This window comes from Cavia porcellus, unplaced genomic scaffold, assembly GCF_034190915.1.
Source record: "Cavia porcellus strain 051 isolate PalLab524CR breed Dunkin Hartley unplaced genomic scaffold, mCavPor4.1 scaffold_26, whole genome shotgun sequence".
Classification (NCBI taxonomy): Eukaryota; Metazoa; Chordata; class Mammalia; order Rodentia; family Caviidae; genus Cavia; species Cavia porcellus.
The window spans coordinates 28447923-28468831 of NW_026947509.1; the positions used below are offsets into that span (position 1 = coordinate 28447923).

At 46.9% G+C, this 20909-nt stretch overlaps 1 protein-coding gene across 2 annotated transcripts in view; it reads left to right on the forward strand.

The window, feature by feature from the left end:
- Positions 1-20909, forward strand: part of Ndufa10 (NADH:ubiquinone oxidoreductase subunit A10) — a 38574-nt gene that overhangs the window by 12814 nt on the left and 4851 nt on the right. The window contains exons 8-9 of one of the 2 annotated variants that reach the window (XM_003474568.5): positions 1347-1432; positions 8973-9081. In XM_003474568.5, coding sequence (XP_003474616.1) covers positions 1347-1432; positions 8973-9081 — 195 coding nt within the window. The remainder of the gene's footprint in view (positions 1-1346; positions 1433-8972; positions 9082-20909) is intronic. The other variant, XM_013157639.3, reaches the window with a different exon arrangement.

Consider the following 20909-nt stretch of genomic DNA (forward strand, 5'->3'; position numbering starts at 1 on the left):
AAGTTTCTGTGATGGTAAAGATATAGAGAACCTTGGGTCTATTTCATCATTTTTATTAAGTGTGTGATAAAGTTGAAAGCTGGATTAGTTCATGGGAAAGATTTACTTACTTAGAGATAACATCTTTCCCCAAGTCCATGCATTTTGTGAAATTCCAATTAGTTTCAGTGGGGTTTTGGCAAACTTCATGAGTAATAACCAAAAATGTTCTGAAAAAGAATAAATAATTCAGGATGTTTGTCCTCCCAAATACAAAGCATATTATAAAATACAGCCATAAAAGTACTATGGCATCAGTGCAAGAATTAATAAATATCCTGGTTGAACAAAAAGTTCAGAAGCAAGGCTGCATGTGCTTTATGTGTCTTAAGTTTGACAAAGTCAGTTCCTTAAAGATAATAAAAAATGAAGTGGAGGGAAACAGATTATTTCTTAAATGGTGTGGAGGCAGCTTAACATCTGTTTGATAAAAGCAGAAGGTCTCTGTTATATACTGTTATTGCTAAAGCTCAGGTGAACACCAAAAGGTGTAGGAGTTCTAGAGTCTCATGCGGGTTGCCGGCCCACCTGCCTTGCAGGCAAGAGCACACAGAGTGGGGCGGGGATGGCAGGTGCTTCTGGCCACCTCACCACTGGGAGCCCTTCCAGCAGGGGCAGTTCTTCTTCTGCACGGAGCCTGCTCCAGCCTCTGCTGTCTCCTCCTGGTATAATTCTTTTAGACCTTTTAGACCTTGGCTTGTTTTCCTTGGACTGAGTAAATTACATTTCATTTCCTTCTCCACCCTGTTTCTGATGTTTGTCTTTAGATTATTTTTATGCCTCTTGACAGAATGTTCAGAGGCTGTGTATCTTAGAAAAATAACACATTTTGTTTCTGAGACTATGTGGATACCGAGCACACTCACATTCCTGAAACGTTAAGAGGTCAGTGCTGTGGTGTGTGGGGAAGGAATGAGAAGTTGGCATCTCTGACAGGTTGGCCTAGAGCTGGGAGACTGAGGCTGTCCAGTCTTTCAGATGTGCTAATGTTCGCATCCTGCGCTTGGTGAGGCTCAGCCTTCCCTTTCAGAACGAGCTTGTCTGGGAAGAGGCGAGTAGTCTGTCCTGAATGTGAGTGATTCCTGGATTCCTTTTCTCCTCTGTCCTCCTTCTCCAGGCTGCAAGGCAATTCCTGTACCACTCCACAATCCCAGAGTGCTATCAGCACTCAAGCCCACCGTGTCTTCAGCATTGCAACCTTAACATCAATTTGAGTTGGTTTGTGCCAGATCCTCATAACCTGTGGCGTTACCTGATTTAAATTTCTAAGTAGGGCTGTCCATTTCAGTCAACCTTTTCTTCCTTAGGTGGTGGAGGACATTGAATACCTCAAGTATGACAAAGGACCCTGGCTGAAGCAGAATGACCGCAGCCTGCACAAACTGCGGATGCTGTGAGTTTGCTGTCGGACTGCTGCCGAGGGCATATGGGTTGTCTTCTGGGTGCAGTGTTGGACCTGCTGTGTGCTGTGGAGACATCAGGGTTCTGAAACCACTGTGGTTCAAGTCAGGTTTATTAGCACCAACCAGTACTGAGGGGAATCTCCTTGTCCTTTGACCCTTCCGAACACCTCTTGAGTTCTCTGATCGGATCATTATTTAATTGATTGCCAGTATTAAGTCAAAAAATACTTTGCTTTGGCTATGTGCTAGGTATTAAAGGCTGTAGTATCAGATAAAACTCTGCTCTCATCAAGGGTATATTCTGGTATGAAGGAGCACACAAATAGAACTCTGTGGTCATAAAGAGACCACAAAGACCATAAAGAGAAGTAGCCCAAAATCGTAAGATTGTGAGTAGCTGGGGTCCAAGTGGCCAAGGGAACTGAAGCCACCAACTGAAGCCTCCCCATAAGGTGCTTAGGTGAAGCCAGGGCTGGGTCCCAAACAAATGCACAGGGGGTAGGAAGACAGCCATAGAGAGGTGTGAGGTGGGAGCTTCCAGGTGGAAGGATGCCCAGCAGCTAAGCCAGTGTGGGACCGGAGGAGGGGAGGCTGTGGTGGGCAAGTGGGCGCAGGAAAGGCCCCATGCTCTGTGGAAAGCCACTGTGAGTCCTCCTCCGTATGCCTTTCCCTGTCCACAAGCTTGTGTGCCCTGGCTGGCTGCCTGTGACTCGTCAGCACGTGGGCCTCCTCACAGGTGACACGTATGCCAGGACACAGGTGTGCCCCACCCTTGCCTGAGCCCCCTGCTCTCTTCATCCAGAATCTGTTCCTATGTTTGCTGTGGAGGTGATCTTGAATGTGTATTAGTTTTACAGGGTAACTGGGTTTCACTGTGGCATTTTCATGCATGCGTACAACATCCCTACGTCATGTCACCCCCGTTTCCCTCTCTTACTCCCCCTGTTCCAGTCCTCTCTGTGTCTGATGGTCCTTTCCACTTGCATGTCAAACTTCTTTCCCTCTCTGAATTCTACATAACAGAGAAACAATGTGCAAGGCTTGCCTGGGTCTACTGGCTTATTCTGCTAAACATGATGGCCTGCAGTTCCATCCATCTTCCTGCAGTTTACATGATTTCATTTCTTCCTTAGGGTCAGAACACCCCACCATTATGTGTACATCATATTTCCTTTGTTATCCACCTGTCGTTGGCACCTTGGCTGATTCCATGTTAGGCTCTTGTGGGTTATACCACAAGGAGCATGGGTGTACAGTGTGTCTAGTGTTCTAAAGGAAGGGTAGAGCTGGATCATTTGATGGTTTTAAACATTTTGATTTTTACTATAGTTACATGCATGTGTCTACTGACTGTGGTGTAGATTGTGTTGGTATACCCTCTGGGCCAAACTCAGCCCTCAGGTGTTCAGAATGATTTTTGTATTTTCAGAGGGTTGAGAAGGAAAGAAAAGTATTGTGTGACAGAAACTGTATGTAGTCCTAAGAGCCGTATATCTACAGCAGAAGTTTGTTGACCTCTGAGATATAGCATAGTCCATTTACCATTTTCCTAATACTGATTTTTCTGATTATGTCTAGTCATGATTGTATCAGTCAGGGTTTACTAGAGAAACAGATATAACAGAGAGTATACAAATGTATAAGAAATTACAAGACTGGCTTACAGTGGTCAGCCACAGAGTCAGACAAGGAAATATGCAAAGGTTGTCTGCATGCTGGAGGCTGAAGTGTCCAGTCCAAGGTCTGGAGCTCACTGCAGTGACCCCTGCAAGTCCATATCAGGAGGCCAACAGACCTTCAGTGGAAAGCTGGAGGATCTGTGCTGAAGGCTGAAGAGCCCCAGGTGGAAGCCAAACAGTGCACTAGAAGCCAAGAGATGACATCCAAGTTGAAGACCAGAGCTCCTCAACCAGAGCTCCTCTGAAGAATGAGCAGTCAGTCCCTCCTCATCTGCCTTGTATTGTATGCAGGCTGCTTTCTTGGGGTGCGTGTAGTGCCCTTCTCTTGCACAGGCCAAGGATGTTACCAAGGATAGACCTGGCCTCTTGTGGATATACTTAGTTACATTTCTAAACTCAAGTTGACATAATATATCAACCTTTCTTAAGGTTTAAAAGTGGCTGCCAGGTCAGATTATACAAATATTTTTTAGCTGTAGAGGTTTTGCAAAATCATTCTTGAGAAAGTGAGAAAGTACGTGACATTGTGTACCTTTGTACCTGTCTCCTGATGGTGTTAAGACAGTGTGATTAAACAGAAAGCAAACAAAAACCTGTGATTTTGTTACCGAGAAAACCTATTTCCTTTATACTTTTGATTTATAAACATTGAACTTCAGTTTAGGTTTAATTGGCCATTTATTTTTCCTTTGTGAATGCCTTCTTCCTGTTTATTGACTTTTTCAATGTAGCAAGCTACATTGATTTACAGTGTTTTTCTGCTGTGATTCTATTGTTTTTTCTGCTATTTTTCTGCTGTGCCTTTCCCTGCAGCTTTCCCAAGTGGAAGCTCAGGTGACAGACCCAGGGTCCCGGCAGTGCACCCCATCTCGCCTTTCTCCCTGGCGCTGCTATCCTGTGTTCTGTACATGTTGCTAAGTGGTATTTTTATTTTCATCTGCTTTAAAGTGTTTTTATATTTTCAAGACTTCTTTGCCCCTTAAAAGCACGTTGTTTCATCTCCAAAGCTTCCCCACCATCCTCCTGTTGCTGGATGCTACTTCCCTTCCGGGTGGGTAGGGGGGCAGGTGGTCTGTCCCTGTCGAGCCCTCGCTGCTGGGGCTGTCCTTTTCTGACCATGGGCTGCTGAAGTCCACCTCGTTGGGTCCACCTCATTGGCACCAGCCTTATTCTTTCTCCTTGGAGTTCTGTTTGTTCTACCCCATAGAATTCGGTGTTAGGTACACAAATGTTTGGGTGTATGTCTTCTCAGTAGGTAATGCCCTTCTGTATGCCTGATATTTTCCTTTGTTCTGAAGCCTGTTCTCTCTGAAATTAGTAAAGCTACCCCTGCTTTTGACTAGTGTGGGTATAGTGTTACCTTTTTCTATCCCTTTAACTTATCTGAGTCTTTTAAGTTATTTTTTTAGTCAGTAAATAGTTGGGTCTTATTTTTTTGTTTTTTCATTTTTGTTTTATTTTTTAATAAACTCTGATGTTTTCTACTAGTTGGTGTATTTGGACTTCACATTTGAAATGAGTTTGATTTATGTGAATTTATTCTTGCCATATTGATTGCTGTTTAGTTTCATTTAGTGGTACTGGGGATTGAACACATAGAGCCTTTGCTCTGACCTGCATTCCCAGCCCTTGCTTATCGTTATTTTGAGACAGGTTCTTGCTAACTCAGTAAGTTGCCCAGGTGCCTTCCTGGGTATCACTGAGCATTTTAGGAGGTTCCTCCCCCATCCTCTCTGAGCTGGTCAGTTCCTGGAAAGCATCTGCAGGGTAGCACCAGTCAGCTTGCCCCGGAAGCTGTAATCACTCAGCATGGGTGATTTCATTCTGAGAGAATGATAATGGGCCCTGTATGACCTCAGGTTCTCTATTCACAGACTGACCAGCTTTGGATAAGAATATTCCAGAAGATGCCAGGGATTTAGGTCAGTGTCGTAAGTACCTGCCTGGCAAGTGCTAGGTCATGAGTTCAATCTCCAGTACCAAAAAAAAAAAAAAAAAAGAATATTCCAGAAGAATTGACTGCCCTGAACAGTGCAGGCTTTTTTCTTGCTGACATTCCCTAGACAATATAGTGTGACAGTTGTATGCATGATGTTTATGTTGTGTCAGGCATTGTGAGGGATTTGGGGACTCTTGCAGATGTACAGAGGATGCTGTAGGTTACCTGGGAATACCATGCCTTTTTGGTAAGGATACTTAAGCATCCTCTGATTTTGGTACCCATGAAGTCCTGGGACCAGTCCCCCAGTGGATGCTAGAGGACCCCTGTAATTGACTTTCAGCTTTTTCTAGTTGTGTGAATAGGAGTGACAGCTTCAGGCTCTTTATTTGTTGGAACAGAACCTGTTGGTCTCCTCTATCTGTCTAGACCAGTGATGGTGAACCTTTTAGAGCATTCAGCTCCACTGTGGCACATGTGCCATAGGTTTGCCACCACTGGTCTAGATTGCTACTTGCATCCGTCAGTGAATTTACTGAGTGACTCACTTTACCATGCCATTTTGCGCCTTGCTAACTGAGTGCCTCACCTTTTACATCAGCGCGGTTAGTGTCCTGCCTGCTCATCTGAAGTTAACACAGTCACAGCACCCCAGGGGGCTGTCTGGAGGCCATGCAGGAGCATTTCCTCCATTATAGACAAGGAGACTGCATCTGGGGAGCACCTGTGTGACTACAGCCCCGGGTGACCCAGGCTGGTGCTCTGAGGCCCCTGGCGCTGTGCATCCTGGGCCATCTGTTCAGGCTTGACTCTTCTCCGAGTCACACTCTGCAGCCTGCTGTGACCCTGCCCATCTCACGCACAGTTGTCACTGATGTCACAGGGACCGTCTTTCCTTCTAGCAGAGTGAGTTGGTTTCTTGTCTTGGTCTAGTCCAGATTCAGTTCTTTCAGTTAACTCAGACATGGGCATCTTTCATGGTTTTGTACTTACCCCTGGATGCCCTGGCCCCCTGCTGCAGGCCCACAGATCCTTGCACTCGCCAAAGCCTGCTTGGCCACTTTTCCCTTTCTGTCTTCGCTCTTTTGCAACACTGTTTGTGTGACTCTTCCTGACCCTGGTATGTTAGTACTGGCTGCTGCCGATGGAGTGTGACTGTTGCAAAAGGAGAGCTGGCTGTCTGGGACCCTCACATGCTCACTGAGACTAGAGGGTATCTTTTTGACCTCCCAGGATAATACCATATCATTTTCAAAATACAGCCTGAAATGTGCATTGATTTGATTATGCACCATGTTCAAGATTCATGTCTTAAAATCATAATTTCAGTAATTACTTAGTTATATGGTAGTATAGGGGAGGAACTTGTAATTCTCCCAAAGTTTATAAATTATAGCATTCAATTAATTAGTTTGCTATGGGTTTTCCTTTCCTCTTCATTTTTTATTACCCCACCCTGATGTTTCATAACTTTTTACAATGGTAATTTTGATTATTTTCATTGGACATCCATTCCTTAAGTGAAAATTATGACCAATTTTCTAAGATAATTATTGTAAACATGCCATTTACCAGTTATGCTCTCACCAAATTATTGGTTAGAACATTTTTGTATCATCTCAGTTACGTGTGTCAGTGTGTAATTATGTGTGTGTGTGTGCACACTCATACTGAGTGGCAATAATTGTATTCTCAATCCTGACAGCATTTGGGGCTCATACTCATGGCCCAAGAGTGACTGGTGCTGCCCAGGCACAAGTTCCCAGCCTGAGGGTCACAGATTGCCAGCCTGGCAGCCAGGTATTCAGGGCCATGTCTGAGCCCCTCACATCCCTTCCCGCCTGCTGTCTGCCTCCCCTTCGCACAGAGCTTTCCAGTCCCCTCCCACGGCTGCACAGGCCAGGCACTGTGTGCAGTCCAGAGGAAGGGGACCGCAGGCACTGGGGACATTAGACTTTCGGCTGACGGGGAAATGGTGGCGTCGTAAAACTCAGTGACCCTCTGCCTCACTCTTCCCTCTTCTGGCTTATGGGGATGTGCCGTGCTCTTGCTTGTGTTCGCATTCTTCCTGGTTGAACGAAGCGCTATGTGAACATAATGTTTTCTTTCACTGCCCTCTGCTTCCTGAGTCATAAACAGCCTCCTGGCGTCTTTGTTCCTTGTTTATATTCAATCCAGAATGTATCTAGTTTATTACAGACCAGACCTGGGGTTTCCTCAAGCTGTACCTAAGCTCTTCATCCTCTTCTCACCCAGGCACCTTACTGATACACTGAGATGAGTTTAAAGATGTTGTACAGGAGTGACAGCACCTTTCCTTCTTCAGTCTTTGAAAGTACTGTGAAGCCTATGCGTTCAAAGAGAATTCTAGATTGTTGATTGTAATTCCACCGAACTCACCTAGGTGGCACTGTTGCTCTGTATATTCTCATACAAGCCAGTGAGTCCTTCCACATTTTCTAGCATTTTCTTAGGATTTTCAGCTTTAGAGCAAGCCAAGCCATCCCCCAGCCACCTTGACACTTACTAACATTTAAAACATCAACTTCACTTTCAACTGAACTTTTTAATTAGATCCCTTCAAAAGTTGTGTAGTAACAGTATAGAATAATTGTTTGCATTACTAGTAAAGAAACTGTGTATACATATCACCGAAACGTGTGTGGAGTATTCTTCAAATACCGCGTAGCAAAGCTGCCATCACTTCTGCTGGAACTCTCACGGAGCTGGGAGAGTAGTGCCGAAGACTTCATTTTGGTACCATGTAGAATTTTATCAGATGCCTGCATTGTGTTTGTAGCAGCAAAAAAAAATCAGACAAAATATAGCCACTGCATGCCCTTTACAAACTTCAGAATTTGCTTGTTTGAGTTTTTATAAATACTAGAGTATCTTTTTGGCAGGTAAAACTGATGACAGTGAGAAAGCAGTCCTTTCTTTCTGTGTGCAGGTTATAGCTCCACCCGCTGCAGCCCTCTGTGCTGTGTGCTGTCTGGCAGCATGACCTGCCTCGCCTTCCTCCCCAGCCTGTCTGGCCCTGGGGACCAGGCTGGGCTGGGGGAGGCTTAGGCTTTGCATGACGCGTGGCTGGGGCCAGGCAAAGACAGCCTCCCTCGGAACCTTCATGAATAGGAAACGCCACTGCCTTTCTAACTCATGGGTGGGAAAGTGGTTGTGGAAGATATTTTCTTTGTTTTGAGCCCATAAAAAAGGATACTTTTTTTTCATGCTTTTTTTCTAAAAGCTTAAAAAATGTTTTTTATCACATGTAATGGTTATATTCAGATTAAATTTAACATGAACAAATTATGGCAGTGTATAAATATTCTAGCATTCAACAAAATTAAGTAGTAAGGTAAGGAGAAATGTCCCTAAGTTAAATTTATTGGTGCCAAAACGATGAAGCCTCAGACCTGGCATGGGTGGTGGTGTCAGCCACCCCAGGGTCCAGGCTCCACAGGGGCTGTTGCTCCCCAGCACAGTGGCAGGGTGCAGGTGTGGTACCAGTGCTGCCACCTCTTTCCTCAGGTGGGTGGGAATTTTGCATATTTCCAGTGCACGCCCCATGCGTTTAGCACTGTGACATAGCTGATCATGGACAGACTTTTCTTCCTCTGCCCCTGTGTGTTAAGCACAGATTGGTGCCTTCATGTTTGTAGTGTCCTTGTTTCTAGAAGACCACCATCAGAGGGCACCAGCTTGGGCTGGACTCTCCTTGGTTCTGCGTGGCCACGCACACAGGCCCCCCACATCTTTTACTGAGCTTGTGTTTTTGAGATGGATGCTTGGGAATGAGCAGTGTTTGTCTTAGTGTGTAAATTTTTTATGTAGCCATTTTAAAAAGTCAGACGTGGCACTCTGTTATATTTACTTTGACAGTTTTGTGTGACCCTTGCGTATCTTGTCTTTCAGGGTACAGGATAAATTGAAAGTGCTGAATTTTACAACTATCCCTGTCTATCTCCCAGAAATCACAGTCGGAGCTTTCCAGACTGACCGGCTCTTCCAAAAATTCAGAGAGGTGAGACCTAAGTGTTAAGAGTCATCATTGAAAGGGGACATGGCCTGTGCTCTGGATTCAACACTCCAGGCTGGGGCCCAGGAGCGTGCTCTGATGAGTCAGCCAGTCAGTCAGTATGAGGCCCTCTGCGTGAGCGTGTCCTTCCAAACAGAGGCGTTTTCCTGCACACACTACCATCTAGCTGTCACATTAGCAAAGGAGCGTTTGCACACATTGCTGCCACCCAGTCCCCAGGCCAGGGATCAGCCTCTGGTCCCTCTGACATGCTGTGGAGCTCAAAGTGACAGACTGCATTTCAGGGTTCTGACTCTAGTCTCTTGGTATCCAGGTTGCTCCTTGGACCTATGTCAACACCTTTGAAGATAACCGGGCAATGAATGTCTCTTAGTTTGGCTTAGCTTACTGTTTTCTCATGAGTGTGTGTGTGTGTGTGTGTGTGTGTGTGTGTGTAGAACTTGATGCATCTTATTAGGTACTGTATGACTCCCATTTGTCTCAGCACTGCTTTTGATCACTTGATTATTATCTTTGTAATGAAGTTACGTCCTCACTTTTTATAATTGTTAAACATTTTGAGGAAAGTCCTTGAGACCATATGAAAGTATTCTCATCACATTTTCACCCTACAGCTGTAGCATCTGTTGATTTTTCTTAAGCACGTCAGTTATTACTACTGTTTGCCAAAGTTTAATTCTTTTAATTCTACCATCCCTTCTTCATCCTTTGCACTTACCCTCCTTTTGTTCATGGGTGTGTTCATGTCATGAGGGATTACAGGTTCCTGTGTATTCCTGTATATCTGTGTTTACTCAGTCCTCTCTGTGTTGAAATCTACAAGTTTACCTGACCGTTTCTGGTCCCTGTGTCACACTACAGGCTTCATGCTAGGGTCTGATCCCTACCCATCTGGAGCATGGGTGACCTGGCACCTCCCTCAGTGTATTTCCTTACTGGGTTAATACCTGGTGCGTGACCAGCTTCCTGTTTGCTGCCACCCTCTGCCCCCCAGGGAGACATAAGTCTTACTAGTTCTGCTGAGTGGCTTTGGACCAAATTCTCAGAGAATGCTTGCCTTAAATATGGGACTCTAAAGTGCCAGTTTTTCCTTGCAGCATTCCTAATTTCAGTATTTTGTGCTTCTGGTTTTCATGTTTCTGATGATTAGGTTGCTATCTTCTTTTGAAGATAGTATTTCTTATTTCTCTGGCAGGGTTCATTTTTCACTTGAAAGGAGGTTTCTGACATGATTTTGAGCACCATCTAATGCAGTGATGATGGACCTTGAGGAGACTGAGGGTCCAACCAGCTCAAAACCCACTCATTTATTATGAAGTACCAGCACTGCAATTAACCCTGAGTACTGAGGTTTTAGTTCAGAAAAAACAACTCTACATTAACATCCTTGGTCTTAAACACAATAACAGGCATGCCAGAGACTCGCCACCACTCCCCTCGTGTGTCTGTGCACCTGAGTTTGTAAGCGTGCACACATGTGGTCTGTACAGGCTCATGCACACTGCCTTTGGGCTGATCCCCACAGTGATGTCGCTCGGTCCACTCGGGCTTCAGTCAGTCCTGTGTTGGACCTCACCAGGTCCTTTTTGCTCCCCAAGCTCGGCTCTGTATTTCTGTGTTCTTCTATATTGTCTGGTTCTCCTACCCCTTTTCATTTTGGTCACTGAATCCTGGTATGCTTTGTAGTCGATTTTTTGTTCTGTTGTGGTTGTTCTGATGTGGTTGTCTGTTGTGAAGGTGACTCGAGGCCTTGCATAGTGTTCGTTACTCATGATGTGCTGCACTGTGCTGGGCAGGTGCTGAAGCTCAGACAGATCCCCAGAATCCGTTCAGTGATCGGGATGATGGGCTGTGCCTAAGTGCTGTGCAGTCTGATGATTTCCAGCCTGTCCTCCTCAAGAGCCCATTTTTCATGCAACTTTGAACCGTGGCTCTTGTCTGCACAATGCTTCATTGCTCAGAGCTCTGCTCAGCATCTTGCTGTCTGCTGCTGATGATGAAAGGGGCAAGAGAGGCCTTGGGAGGGGCTGCTGTCCTCGGCACACTTGCACTTGCTGCTGTGTCCTCTGCTGGTGCCTTGTACAGGGCCATCTCAGTGCTGCCCATGCACTGGTTGTCCTGGAGGGGAGAGGGTCTGCACGCCTAGTCCTTAAGAGCTGGGCAGCTTAGCCACTCTCTCAGTTTCGCCGGAGGTCATCCAGCACTTTTCATCGTTACTGTGTTTTTGTGGCTTTGGCTGCTCTTTAATTTATGAGCATTACAGAGTATTATGGTATTGGGCTATGGTTTTAATTATGAGTAAATATTTAGAAATGTTAAAATTTTAATACATGATTGGGGAACTCTAATTTTTTATATTTCTGAGCATATTTGGAAAGGAACTTCAATTTTTAGAGCAATTTTCGATTTCTAGAAAAACTGTGATGATAACAGAGAATTCTCATACAGTCCACATCGGGCCTTGATGAAAGCCATGACTTCCTGTAAAAGTCACAGCAAAGATTGTCTCCCAGTTTCCTTCTGGAGTGGCCTTGTAGGGGTGGGATGAGCGAGTGGTGTCCTGTGTGGATCCACACCCAGCTTCCTGCAGGTTCATGGCTCTGAGCAGCAGGCCCAGCCAGCAGCAGGGTTTATGTCCAGCTGTGGTCTGCAAGCAGGAGCCCACCTTCTTCTTGGGCGCATGGCATGACATGATGCCTGGCCTTGTGATGGCCCCTGGCAGACAATCAGCTGCCCATGTGCCCTGCTTAGAGGCCTCCATCTGTATCTCTCCTCCAGCCTGCACTGCAGAGGGCCTGCTTGTCCCTGTAAGCAGGAAGTGGGCTCTCCTCATCCCACCCCTGTCCCAAGGGCACCATCAGAAACAGTGGGCTTCTTTGAGGCATGTGATCATTGAACAAGCAGGTGGTGCTAGCCACAGTTCTGTCCAGCTTTGAGGGAAAACAGTACCCACTGCTTTAAAACACATTAAACACTAAACGTATTAAAACCTAAAATCCTAAGTATAAAATGTATTTCTCCCATTTCTTTTGATTCTCTTGGAAACAACTTAAAATCCAGTGCTAATGATGTAGTGTGATGGCAGCTGTCATGAAAGGCAGCTCCTAAGGTTCCCTTCTGTCCCTGCATCCTGAGGCCTGGTGGAGTGGTTAGGCCTGGCAGAGAGGGGAGGGGCCTGGGCACGGGAGCAGAGCCTTCAGATGGGAGAGCATGCTGTGCAGAGCATGGCCAGCATCCCCATAGCCCTCACCTTAGAGGCCACCAGGAGAGGACAGGCTGGTAAATTGCTTTTAGTTGGGTCAGAGTTTGGGTTCTGAGGTTTAGTGAGAATCGCTGTGAAATTTAAATTGCTAAGCAAATTAAATACTGTTTTGGAGAATTACATGTTACAAGAAGAAATTGTAAATAAAGATCTAAGAAGAATAGAACTTTTTAGAAAAGAGTTTGGGTTTTGTTTCATGTATGTTAAAAAAGATGAGTGACTACGGAAAATCAAAATCTGCCTCTTGTCTGAGGGAAAGCTGGGTCTGAACAAGGCTGTTTATTTACTTGTGTGTGGCTGCCAGGCTGGGCATTGAGTGGCCGTGCAGGTGGGCAGGCCAGAGGTGCAGTCCTGGGAGCTAGCAGCAGCGGGCACGGTTCAGGAGAGAAGTCTGGGCTCCCACACAGAGGGAGCGTGCTCTTGAGGGCAGGGGCCCTTGAACACGGACTCCCTGGGTGCAGTTTCTCTGTGCTAGAGAGTTTTGTTTGTTGGTGTGTTTTTAAAGCTGACAGTGCAAGTGTTTTGGCCCGACTCCTCCCACCACGTACACGGTGTCTGTAGATAGTACTAATTAACATTAGGCAGATAGGGCAGTACCAGAAACGTGACTGGTAACTTCGGAGGTACTCAGTATGCATGTGCCTTGTGCTGGGTGGGCACTGAGGAGACTGGCTGGCTTCTTTGTGTTGCACCTCGTCCTTTCTGCACTGCATTTGTGCCGTATGCACTTGTTGGTTAATTGTGGCTGGGAGTTAGAGATGCAGTGTGGATTCCTGGGAAAAGGAAAAGGGCTGTGACCCTTGTTTTAATCCAGTCTTATGATCTCTTTCTTTTTTAGATGGTTCTGGCTTTTCTGTCCTTGGGGTTTGGTGTTGCAGCAGACTGGTCTGGCTTTGAATTTCTTTTTCCTCATTCATACCAGTGCTTTCTGAATCTTCTTGTTAGGATCCTGTTCCTTACTTTAGTTTTTACCACTTCTCTTTAATTTTGTAAGTACGGTTGACTTCACCTTACAATATATGGCAGTGCCTGGCTTCTTAGTGGCTTGTTTCTTCACTGTTTTGGAAACCGCATCCCCAGCTCTTGCTGTGTGGGCCTCATCCCTGAGCCCTTAGTGAAACTGTATCTGAGAGGCCCAGTCCTGCTGGGAGGGTGTCCCAAATATTCCATTCAGCTGGGTATCCTGCATCATCACCTGACTCTGGCCACCTTGCCTGGGTTCCCAAGCACCTGGGACTTGTGGGACCATGGCTACTCATACCATTCAGACTCTGGAGGCAGTGTTAATTTGCACTTCCGGTCCATGGGAGGACTACCTGTCCTGGCTCCCAGTAACTCTTAGAAAGTGCCTGCAGCAGCTGTGGCTTCAGTAGCCCATGGTTTCATCTAGGATTTCATTATGAGTCTGAGACTTCAGCAGAGTGCAAGATGCGTCTGGCCAAGGTTCTAGACTTCTTCTTATCAGAGCCTTGTGAGCCAACTGGCCCCTCCATTTCCCCTTGTGCTCTGAGGGCTGTTTTGGGTGCAGGTTCCTTCTGTATAGGAATACCCCTCTGAGGGGGACATTCTGTGTCTTCTGTCTCCGTAGGTGTGTGCCAAGGGATATTCCCTGAGGATGGAGAATACATTCAGTTTCCAGCCTCAGGCATAGAAGGGAAGCCTAGATTATGAGGGTATTCTTGCATTTTTTAATACTCGGAGTGCTGTCCAGGAGTCAGCATCTTAGGAGCTCTAGGTATCAGAAGTCACAGCCTCCAGTCCTCACCAGCAAGCTCACATCATAGGGCTCCCTCCAGACCTGGTCATCTCCCCACCTGACCATTCACTGTCACTCAGCAGCAGGCTGTGCTTAGGCAGGAGGTGAGGGGAGGACCTGCTTTGTGGGAGCTGGCATCCTGAGAGGAGTGCCTGATAAGTATACGCAGGCTAGTGGAGTTACTGGCAGGAAGGGCTGTGCCTGCAGTGGTGAGAGGCAGGTCAGTGGGGAGCCACTTAAGGTCTGTCACTGTGGGCTGCAGGGAAGACTCTTGAGCTCTGCAGGGGAGTGGGTAATGTGCTGACAGGACCACTGTGCCTTGGGTGTGACCATGGGTCAATGCAGAGAGGTCAGAGAGTGTTTCCATGGTCTTGATGGGGGATGCAGATCTGGGCTGTGACCTCTCTCTGCCCTGGGAGACCCTTTACCAGAGCCATGTGCCTTTCCTTGGCACCTCTTAGACTTTTATTACCGCCTGCCTGCCCCCATGGTACTGGGAATTGAACCCAAGGCCTTCTCAAGCTTCATCGTAGCCCTTTTTGTTTACCTTGAGAAAGAGTCTCCTTAAGGTGCCAAGTAGCCCGGACTGGGCTTTAATGTGGGATCCTCCTACCATCGCCTCCCACAGTGCTGGGGTTGTAGTCATACACTGCCATGCAGAGTGTCTTGGACTTTTAGAACGCAAACTAACGTGTCGGTGCAAGGAAAAGGTCGAGTGGGAGGGCTGAGGAGGCCTCCACAACCTCAGCCCTCAGGAAGCCCTCCACAACTTCTCTTCCCTCAGGAAGTAAATGCATGGGGAAGAGAAGTGGAGGATGGAGAGGTGACCGGAAAGTGGCAGTGGGGCGGCCTGGGGCATGAGGTGTTCAGGGATAAGAAGTGGCTCTTTGTAACAGCAGATGTGCATAAGAGCTTTACTTTAAGGGCAGGCATGCCTGTCATGGATATTGCAGGGGCCTGTATTCAGCTCTGTCTGCTGGTGATCTGTGGGAACCCTGAAGGATTGCCCAGCAGAGCATGTCCATGAGCGGAGTCCCGCTGTGTGGGACAGTGTGTGCAGGGAGGAGATATTAGTCCAGCTTTCACACTGGAGGAGAGTGTATTTCTTACAGTTTAGACCAGAAACACAAGTCCTGGGTTTTAAGAAGCATCAGAGCCAGTAACAGACACAACTCCTCATGGCTCACCCACATCGACTCCAGCGACTCACCAATTCATCGTACCCTGATGTTTCATGAGCCTTTCAGCTTCATTTTAATAGAATAGCAGGCTTTTCTTTTCAGACTCCTACACAACTGCTTTTCATAAAAGGTAATTAAATTTTGCCCTTGCAAAGAGAGTGCTGCTGAGATTGCTGTTTGGGAGCAAAACACTGTATCACCCCACTCCCTAAAAGGAACAATAGTACAGCCATGCCTTAGCGGGCTCCCTCTCCCCCAGCAGGTCAAGGGTCAGTAAGTGGGGCTTACCTGGGCACGTCAGGGTGGAGATCAGACAGTGGAGTCACCCTGGCGTGACAAGTCTGTGGTCAGGGTGCTCACTTCAGAGACAAGGAAGCAAGGAAAGCGGACGTTACCCAAGTGCAGGGAGTAGCCAGCTTGTGACCCAGGAACCCACAAAGGCAGCACCTCCATCTCAGATGCTGACCGGTGACGAGAGAGACTTGGTCAGGTCTGTTGGACCAGGGATTGCGGGGTGGGGGTGGGGGTGTCTTGGTTGAGTGTGACCTGCGCAGAAACTGGGGCTAGTCAGGGCGCTGCTCTGCTGTGCTGTGGTGACTGACAGCTGACTTGAGCACCTGCTGTGTACTGAGCAAGAAGTCACTGCCCTTATTGTCCCCAGGATGACAGAATCTTCGCTTTTCTACTGCTTTAATTTCTTTACTGTCTCAGGTTGTTTTCATTTTCAGTATCAAGTTCTGCTGTACCATAAATGTGTTTTTAATAACTTTAATATGGTAGCTCTATTATCTTGCCTTTATGAAGTTCTCTTTAATAAAGAAAAACTTACAGTAAGTGGGAAAATCACTAGATGAGTTTATCTAAACATCTGAAGAAGACAGACTTGACTTGATTGCACTTCCTCCTGGTATTGAGACCTTACTTACAACTCTGTCTCATATATAGTTATGTTAAGATGTAAGCTGTCTTTGGGCTGAAAGTAGACGTGCTCTGCCTTCACTGTACTCCACGCTAGTTAGGGAAGGAGGGACAGTTTGCCTGCATACGTGCTGCGTGTGCACCCTGGGGGACCCTTGCCTCTGACGCTGGCATCAATCTGTATGTTCCAGGTGTTTATAATGCTGTGTGTGGAAGATTAGCAGAGATGAAGAACTTTTTCCAGGTGTGGCAATAGTACACGGCTGCTGGCTGTGGTCTGTGGATATAGAGCCCGGAGGGAATGGCCTACGGGCAGTGGTGTGCAGATCCAGAAGTGCTGCTTTTTGTGCAGGAATTATCTTACTGTATAATATTTAGAAAGCATATTGTTTTTGAGTATTTAAACAGCACTAGACTAGGAGCGTTTCTTCTCTTCAAAGCTAGTAAAAGTTAAGGGGGACGAAGCCCAGATTGTAATATGTACTGTCCATTGCAGTGCATATCACAGCTAAGCATGGGTGTTTTTGTAAATAGGATAGTGTTTATGTATTAAATAGAAGGTATTTATTTTCAGAAAGATGGTTTTTAATAAAACCATAAAATGAAAAGGCTTTGTTGAAAACTAACTTCCATTTTGTTTCATTTATGTTGCATAATACTGGAAACTTGGGGAAATTGTATATCAAAGAAGTGACTTTAATAATTTCTACAGTATTCCTTAAAATTAATGAAAAGTTTTTAGAGTTCATTAGCATTTATATGCAATAATGGAAAATACAAGTTGGAAATTGGAGTCCCCAAATTACCCTAGAACTGTGTAGTAGTTTGCAGATTCTCAGAGTACCTGAGAGAGCAAGTCCGTCATACGGAATGGGGCCATTTCCTGCCCCAGTGGAGTGAAACAGACCCACTGACTTTAGCTGGACTTGTCATTTCTTTTTTTTTTTTTTCCCCCCTTTAAATTCATCTCCTCACAGTAATACAACAAAAGATTTGGTGCTGGGATTTGTATATGATGCTGTGTAACATGTTCTCCCGGAAAACTCTTTTAGTAAAAATCATGAGTATCACTGATGTGACCGTTCCCCAAGCACAGCATGCTGAGATGCCATAAAGGGGCTGGAAGAGATGGCAGAGGCAGTCAGAGTGGGTCATGGACGACCTAGCCCAACTCAGAAAACCTCACATCTGGAAGCCCAGATAGCATCTGGCAAGTGTGCCTGAGACCGGAGGGGATTCAGTAAAACCAAAGGGCAGCCTAAGACTGAGGGGAGCAAAGATGCTACATTATTTCCAAGTCAGCACACCAAGAGCTATGATTTGGTTCAACTGTTACTCACACAGTATAGTAGGACTTGATAGTAGAGAGATCAGTCATGTTGCTTAGCACCTCCTTTCTGAATAGACACAGTGTTCATTCACATGGTCGGATGTGTGAGAGGTTGTAGCAGGCAATCCATGCACGTGAGTGGCCACACAGGTGACCTTGGGGGTCAGGCATCGCTTGTAGATGGAGGCCAGACGGGAGAGCCCTGGGACGAAACAGGCAACAGGACACCCTTTGTGGTACAGGACAGGACTCAGTGACATGACATGGAGGCAGAGCTGGCCCAGGAGACGCCTCACGTCAGGTTGCAGAGCATCTAGTGGAGGAAAGCAGGCATGCCAGGGTCAGCTGGAGGCCTGGAAGGGTTTGCTTGCCTTTTTCCTGAGTGGCCTTTGCTGTGGATGTGTCTGCCATCAAGCTGCTCGCACTCACTGAGATGAGTATGTTCCTTTCTACCTGTGATTTTCCACTGAACAGCAGTGTTGCTTCTCCTGGCGCTGGCTTGAGCAGTCTAATCCTGTGTGAGTAGCAGGTAGGCTGTGAAGAGCCGAAGGTCGCCGTCTTTGTAAGCCTGTGCCTGGGGAGCTCCTGCTGAGGGGCCTTCTCAGGTGGATGTTGCTCCCCTGGCTGTGACTCCTCTTCTGCCCACATTGCGGTGAGGCTAGCTAGCTTTGGGGGCTGTTTTCACCGTCCTGTTGTATTTTCTGATGGATTTACTAGCTATTCTTTCCTTCAAGCAGAGGCAGTAGAGCCAGGGCCTTGCACAAGTGAGGCCAGCACTATGCTGCAGAGACTCATCCCTGGCCCTGCTCCCATCTCTGATGTGAGGCCAGTTGTCTACAGAGCCTCACCCCTGCCGCAGCTCTATCTCTGATGCACTTTGCTCCTCTCCAGCCAGGTTTCACCCTGAAGCATTTTCCTTCTGGCTGATTAACTTCTTTAATTGTGGTTCTTCTAGCACAGGGCTGATGACAGTGATGTCTTTTTGTTTCTAATGATTACATATATGTAATATTTTTACTTTTAATCAGATTTTATTGGTGCATTTTATATGTAGATAGATATAGATCACATTCATCATAGAGAATTTGTACCTGTACATGATATAACTTGTTTGTTTTTTCCCAGTCAATGGCTTCTATTAGCTTATGTTTGTCTGGAAAAAATGCGCGTCCTTGCAGCCTTACTCCGCTAGGTGCTTTGCTAGGTGTCACCGTTAGGTGATAGAGGGTTCTGGGCAGCAGGCTCTCCTCCCACTGAGGCGTCAGGTCTGTTTCTGATGACAAGTCTGCAGTTGCTTGTGTCATTGTTCCTGGTACCTGTGGAGCCTCTTCATCTTGGGCTGCTTTATAGATTTTCTCTGGGCTTCTTTACCATCAGTTTTACTGATTTAATTATGATATGCCTCTGTGTGGTTTTGTCTTTACCTTATGTGGGATTTTTGAGTGTTGTGAGCTGAAGGTTACAGCTCTCAGAGCATTGGAAAATGTTTAGTTATCATTGCTTCAGATTTGTTTCTGTCTTTCCTCCATGTGTGCCTGTGTTAGATGGGTGCTCTTCACAGCTCCTTGAGGCTGTTGGCTTTGGGTCTTTTTCTTTGGGCATCTTTTTTTGGGTGCTTTCTCTAGTGCTATCCATAGTAACTGATATTTTCTGTGCTGTTATTAGTTTGTGTCGTCCACGAAACAGAGCCCAGGGGATGAGATACTGAAGAGCTTCTCTTCAGGGGGACACCCTGGGAAGGGTCAGGGGAGGCACCTGAGAGGGAAGGGAGCCTTGGTGCTCAGGACCCAGGGTGACAGAGATGGGCGGGCCCATTCCAGGACACTGGCCAAGGAGGGGGGCTGTTGCTGCAGCTGGGCCCCTTCCTGGTCCTGTCAGTGGCAGCAGGCTGTCATGGAAGAGCATGGCCTGGGCATGGGCTGGCCCAGGGCTCCCTGGCCAGCACATGTGTGTGGCCTCCACACCCAGCTCACCCAGGAATCCCCGTTAACTCCAGAAACTGCTTGGTTCTCTTAGTGCTGTCTAGTTCTCCACTTGTTGCCAGCATCTTTCTCTTGTTCCTCAGATACACTGAGTGTTTCTGTAGTAGCCACTCTAACGTTTCCTAGTTCATCACCTTTGCCTTTCCTGAGTCAGCATGATATCCCCCCCCACACACATTGTGGTCACATTTTTCTCTTTCACATGTTAGGAAATGTTTTGCTGGTTGCAGTACTTTGTGAATTTTATGGTTTTGAATGAGAGATCTTGTTCTATTTCTGTGACAAGTGTTAGGATTTTCCTGGCAGGCAGTGAAGCTACTTGCGCATCAGTGTTAAGCCCGTGGAGACATAAGTTTCAGCTTTTCATGAGTTCAGAGTCACCTTTCTTTAGGGACCATATGCCAAGTGCTGGTGTGTGAGCTGGGATGTCTCTCAGTGTGCATGTGTGCCATGAGGCCAGTGGACCCCTAAGGTTGCACAGCTCTAGGTGAGCTCATGCAAGCCCTCCCAGCCATGTGCAGCTTTACCCCTGCTACACAGTGGGCTCTTGTGTGATTTCTGCAGCTTTATGTGCCTAGGTCCCTCTCCCCCTTCACTGTATGCCCCATACACTAGCCATCTTGACCTACGTCACCACCTTTACCGGCGTCAAATGTGAGTACTTTCAGAGTGCATGTGGGGAGGATCTGTTCTCACCAGTAGGGAGAAGCTGCTGAGGTTGCCCAAGCGTAGTTTGGTCTGGTGGGTCCCAGGTAGTTGGGCCCTGGGCTGTACCTGAGCACTAGGGGCAGGGAGTTCAGGGCAACCAGAGTCCAACATGTGGCTTGGGAAATTTTCCAGGCCTGGGGTTGTGAAGTGCAGGGCTGCAGTGGGCTGCAGCTGCCACGCCCAGGCTGTGTGTCACGCTGTCTGCTGTGCTGCTCCCCTCCTCCTCTCTCTTCACTGTCCTCTGTTGTCCTTCCCCCACAAAGTCTGTCTGTCCTTGTAGGCTGCATCCCTCCATGCTGGTGAGGTATAATATATCCCCCCGCCCCCACTCCTTGCTGCTCTGGGCTCTGCCCACATTCCAACCTGTGTGTTTTCCATGTGTATCCTAGAACTAGGGAAGGTGGGGCTGACTTTCATTCATGTCTCAGAGCGCTGAAAGCTCTGTGCTCCTGGTGTAGGAGGCATTCAGTCTCCTCCAGGAGAAGGTACACGGATGTTTTTCCCTTACCCGATTGGTTCCTGGGTCTGAGTTGTGTGGTATAAACTCAGTATGCTGCCTTGGCCCTCGTGGCCCAGATACAGCCTGACCTGTGGTGTGGAGATGTCAGCTCCTGCCTGTAAATTGAGTTACCAGCTCAGTGGCATCACCTCGTCCGCCCTCAGAAGTTCCTGGCTG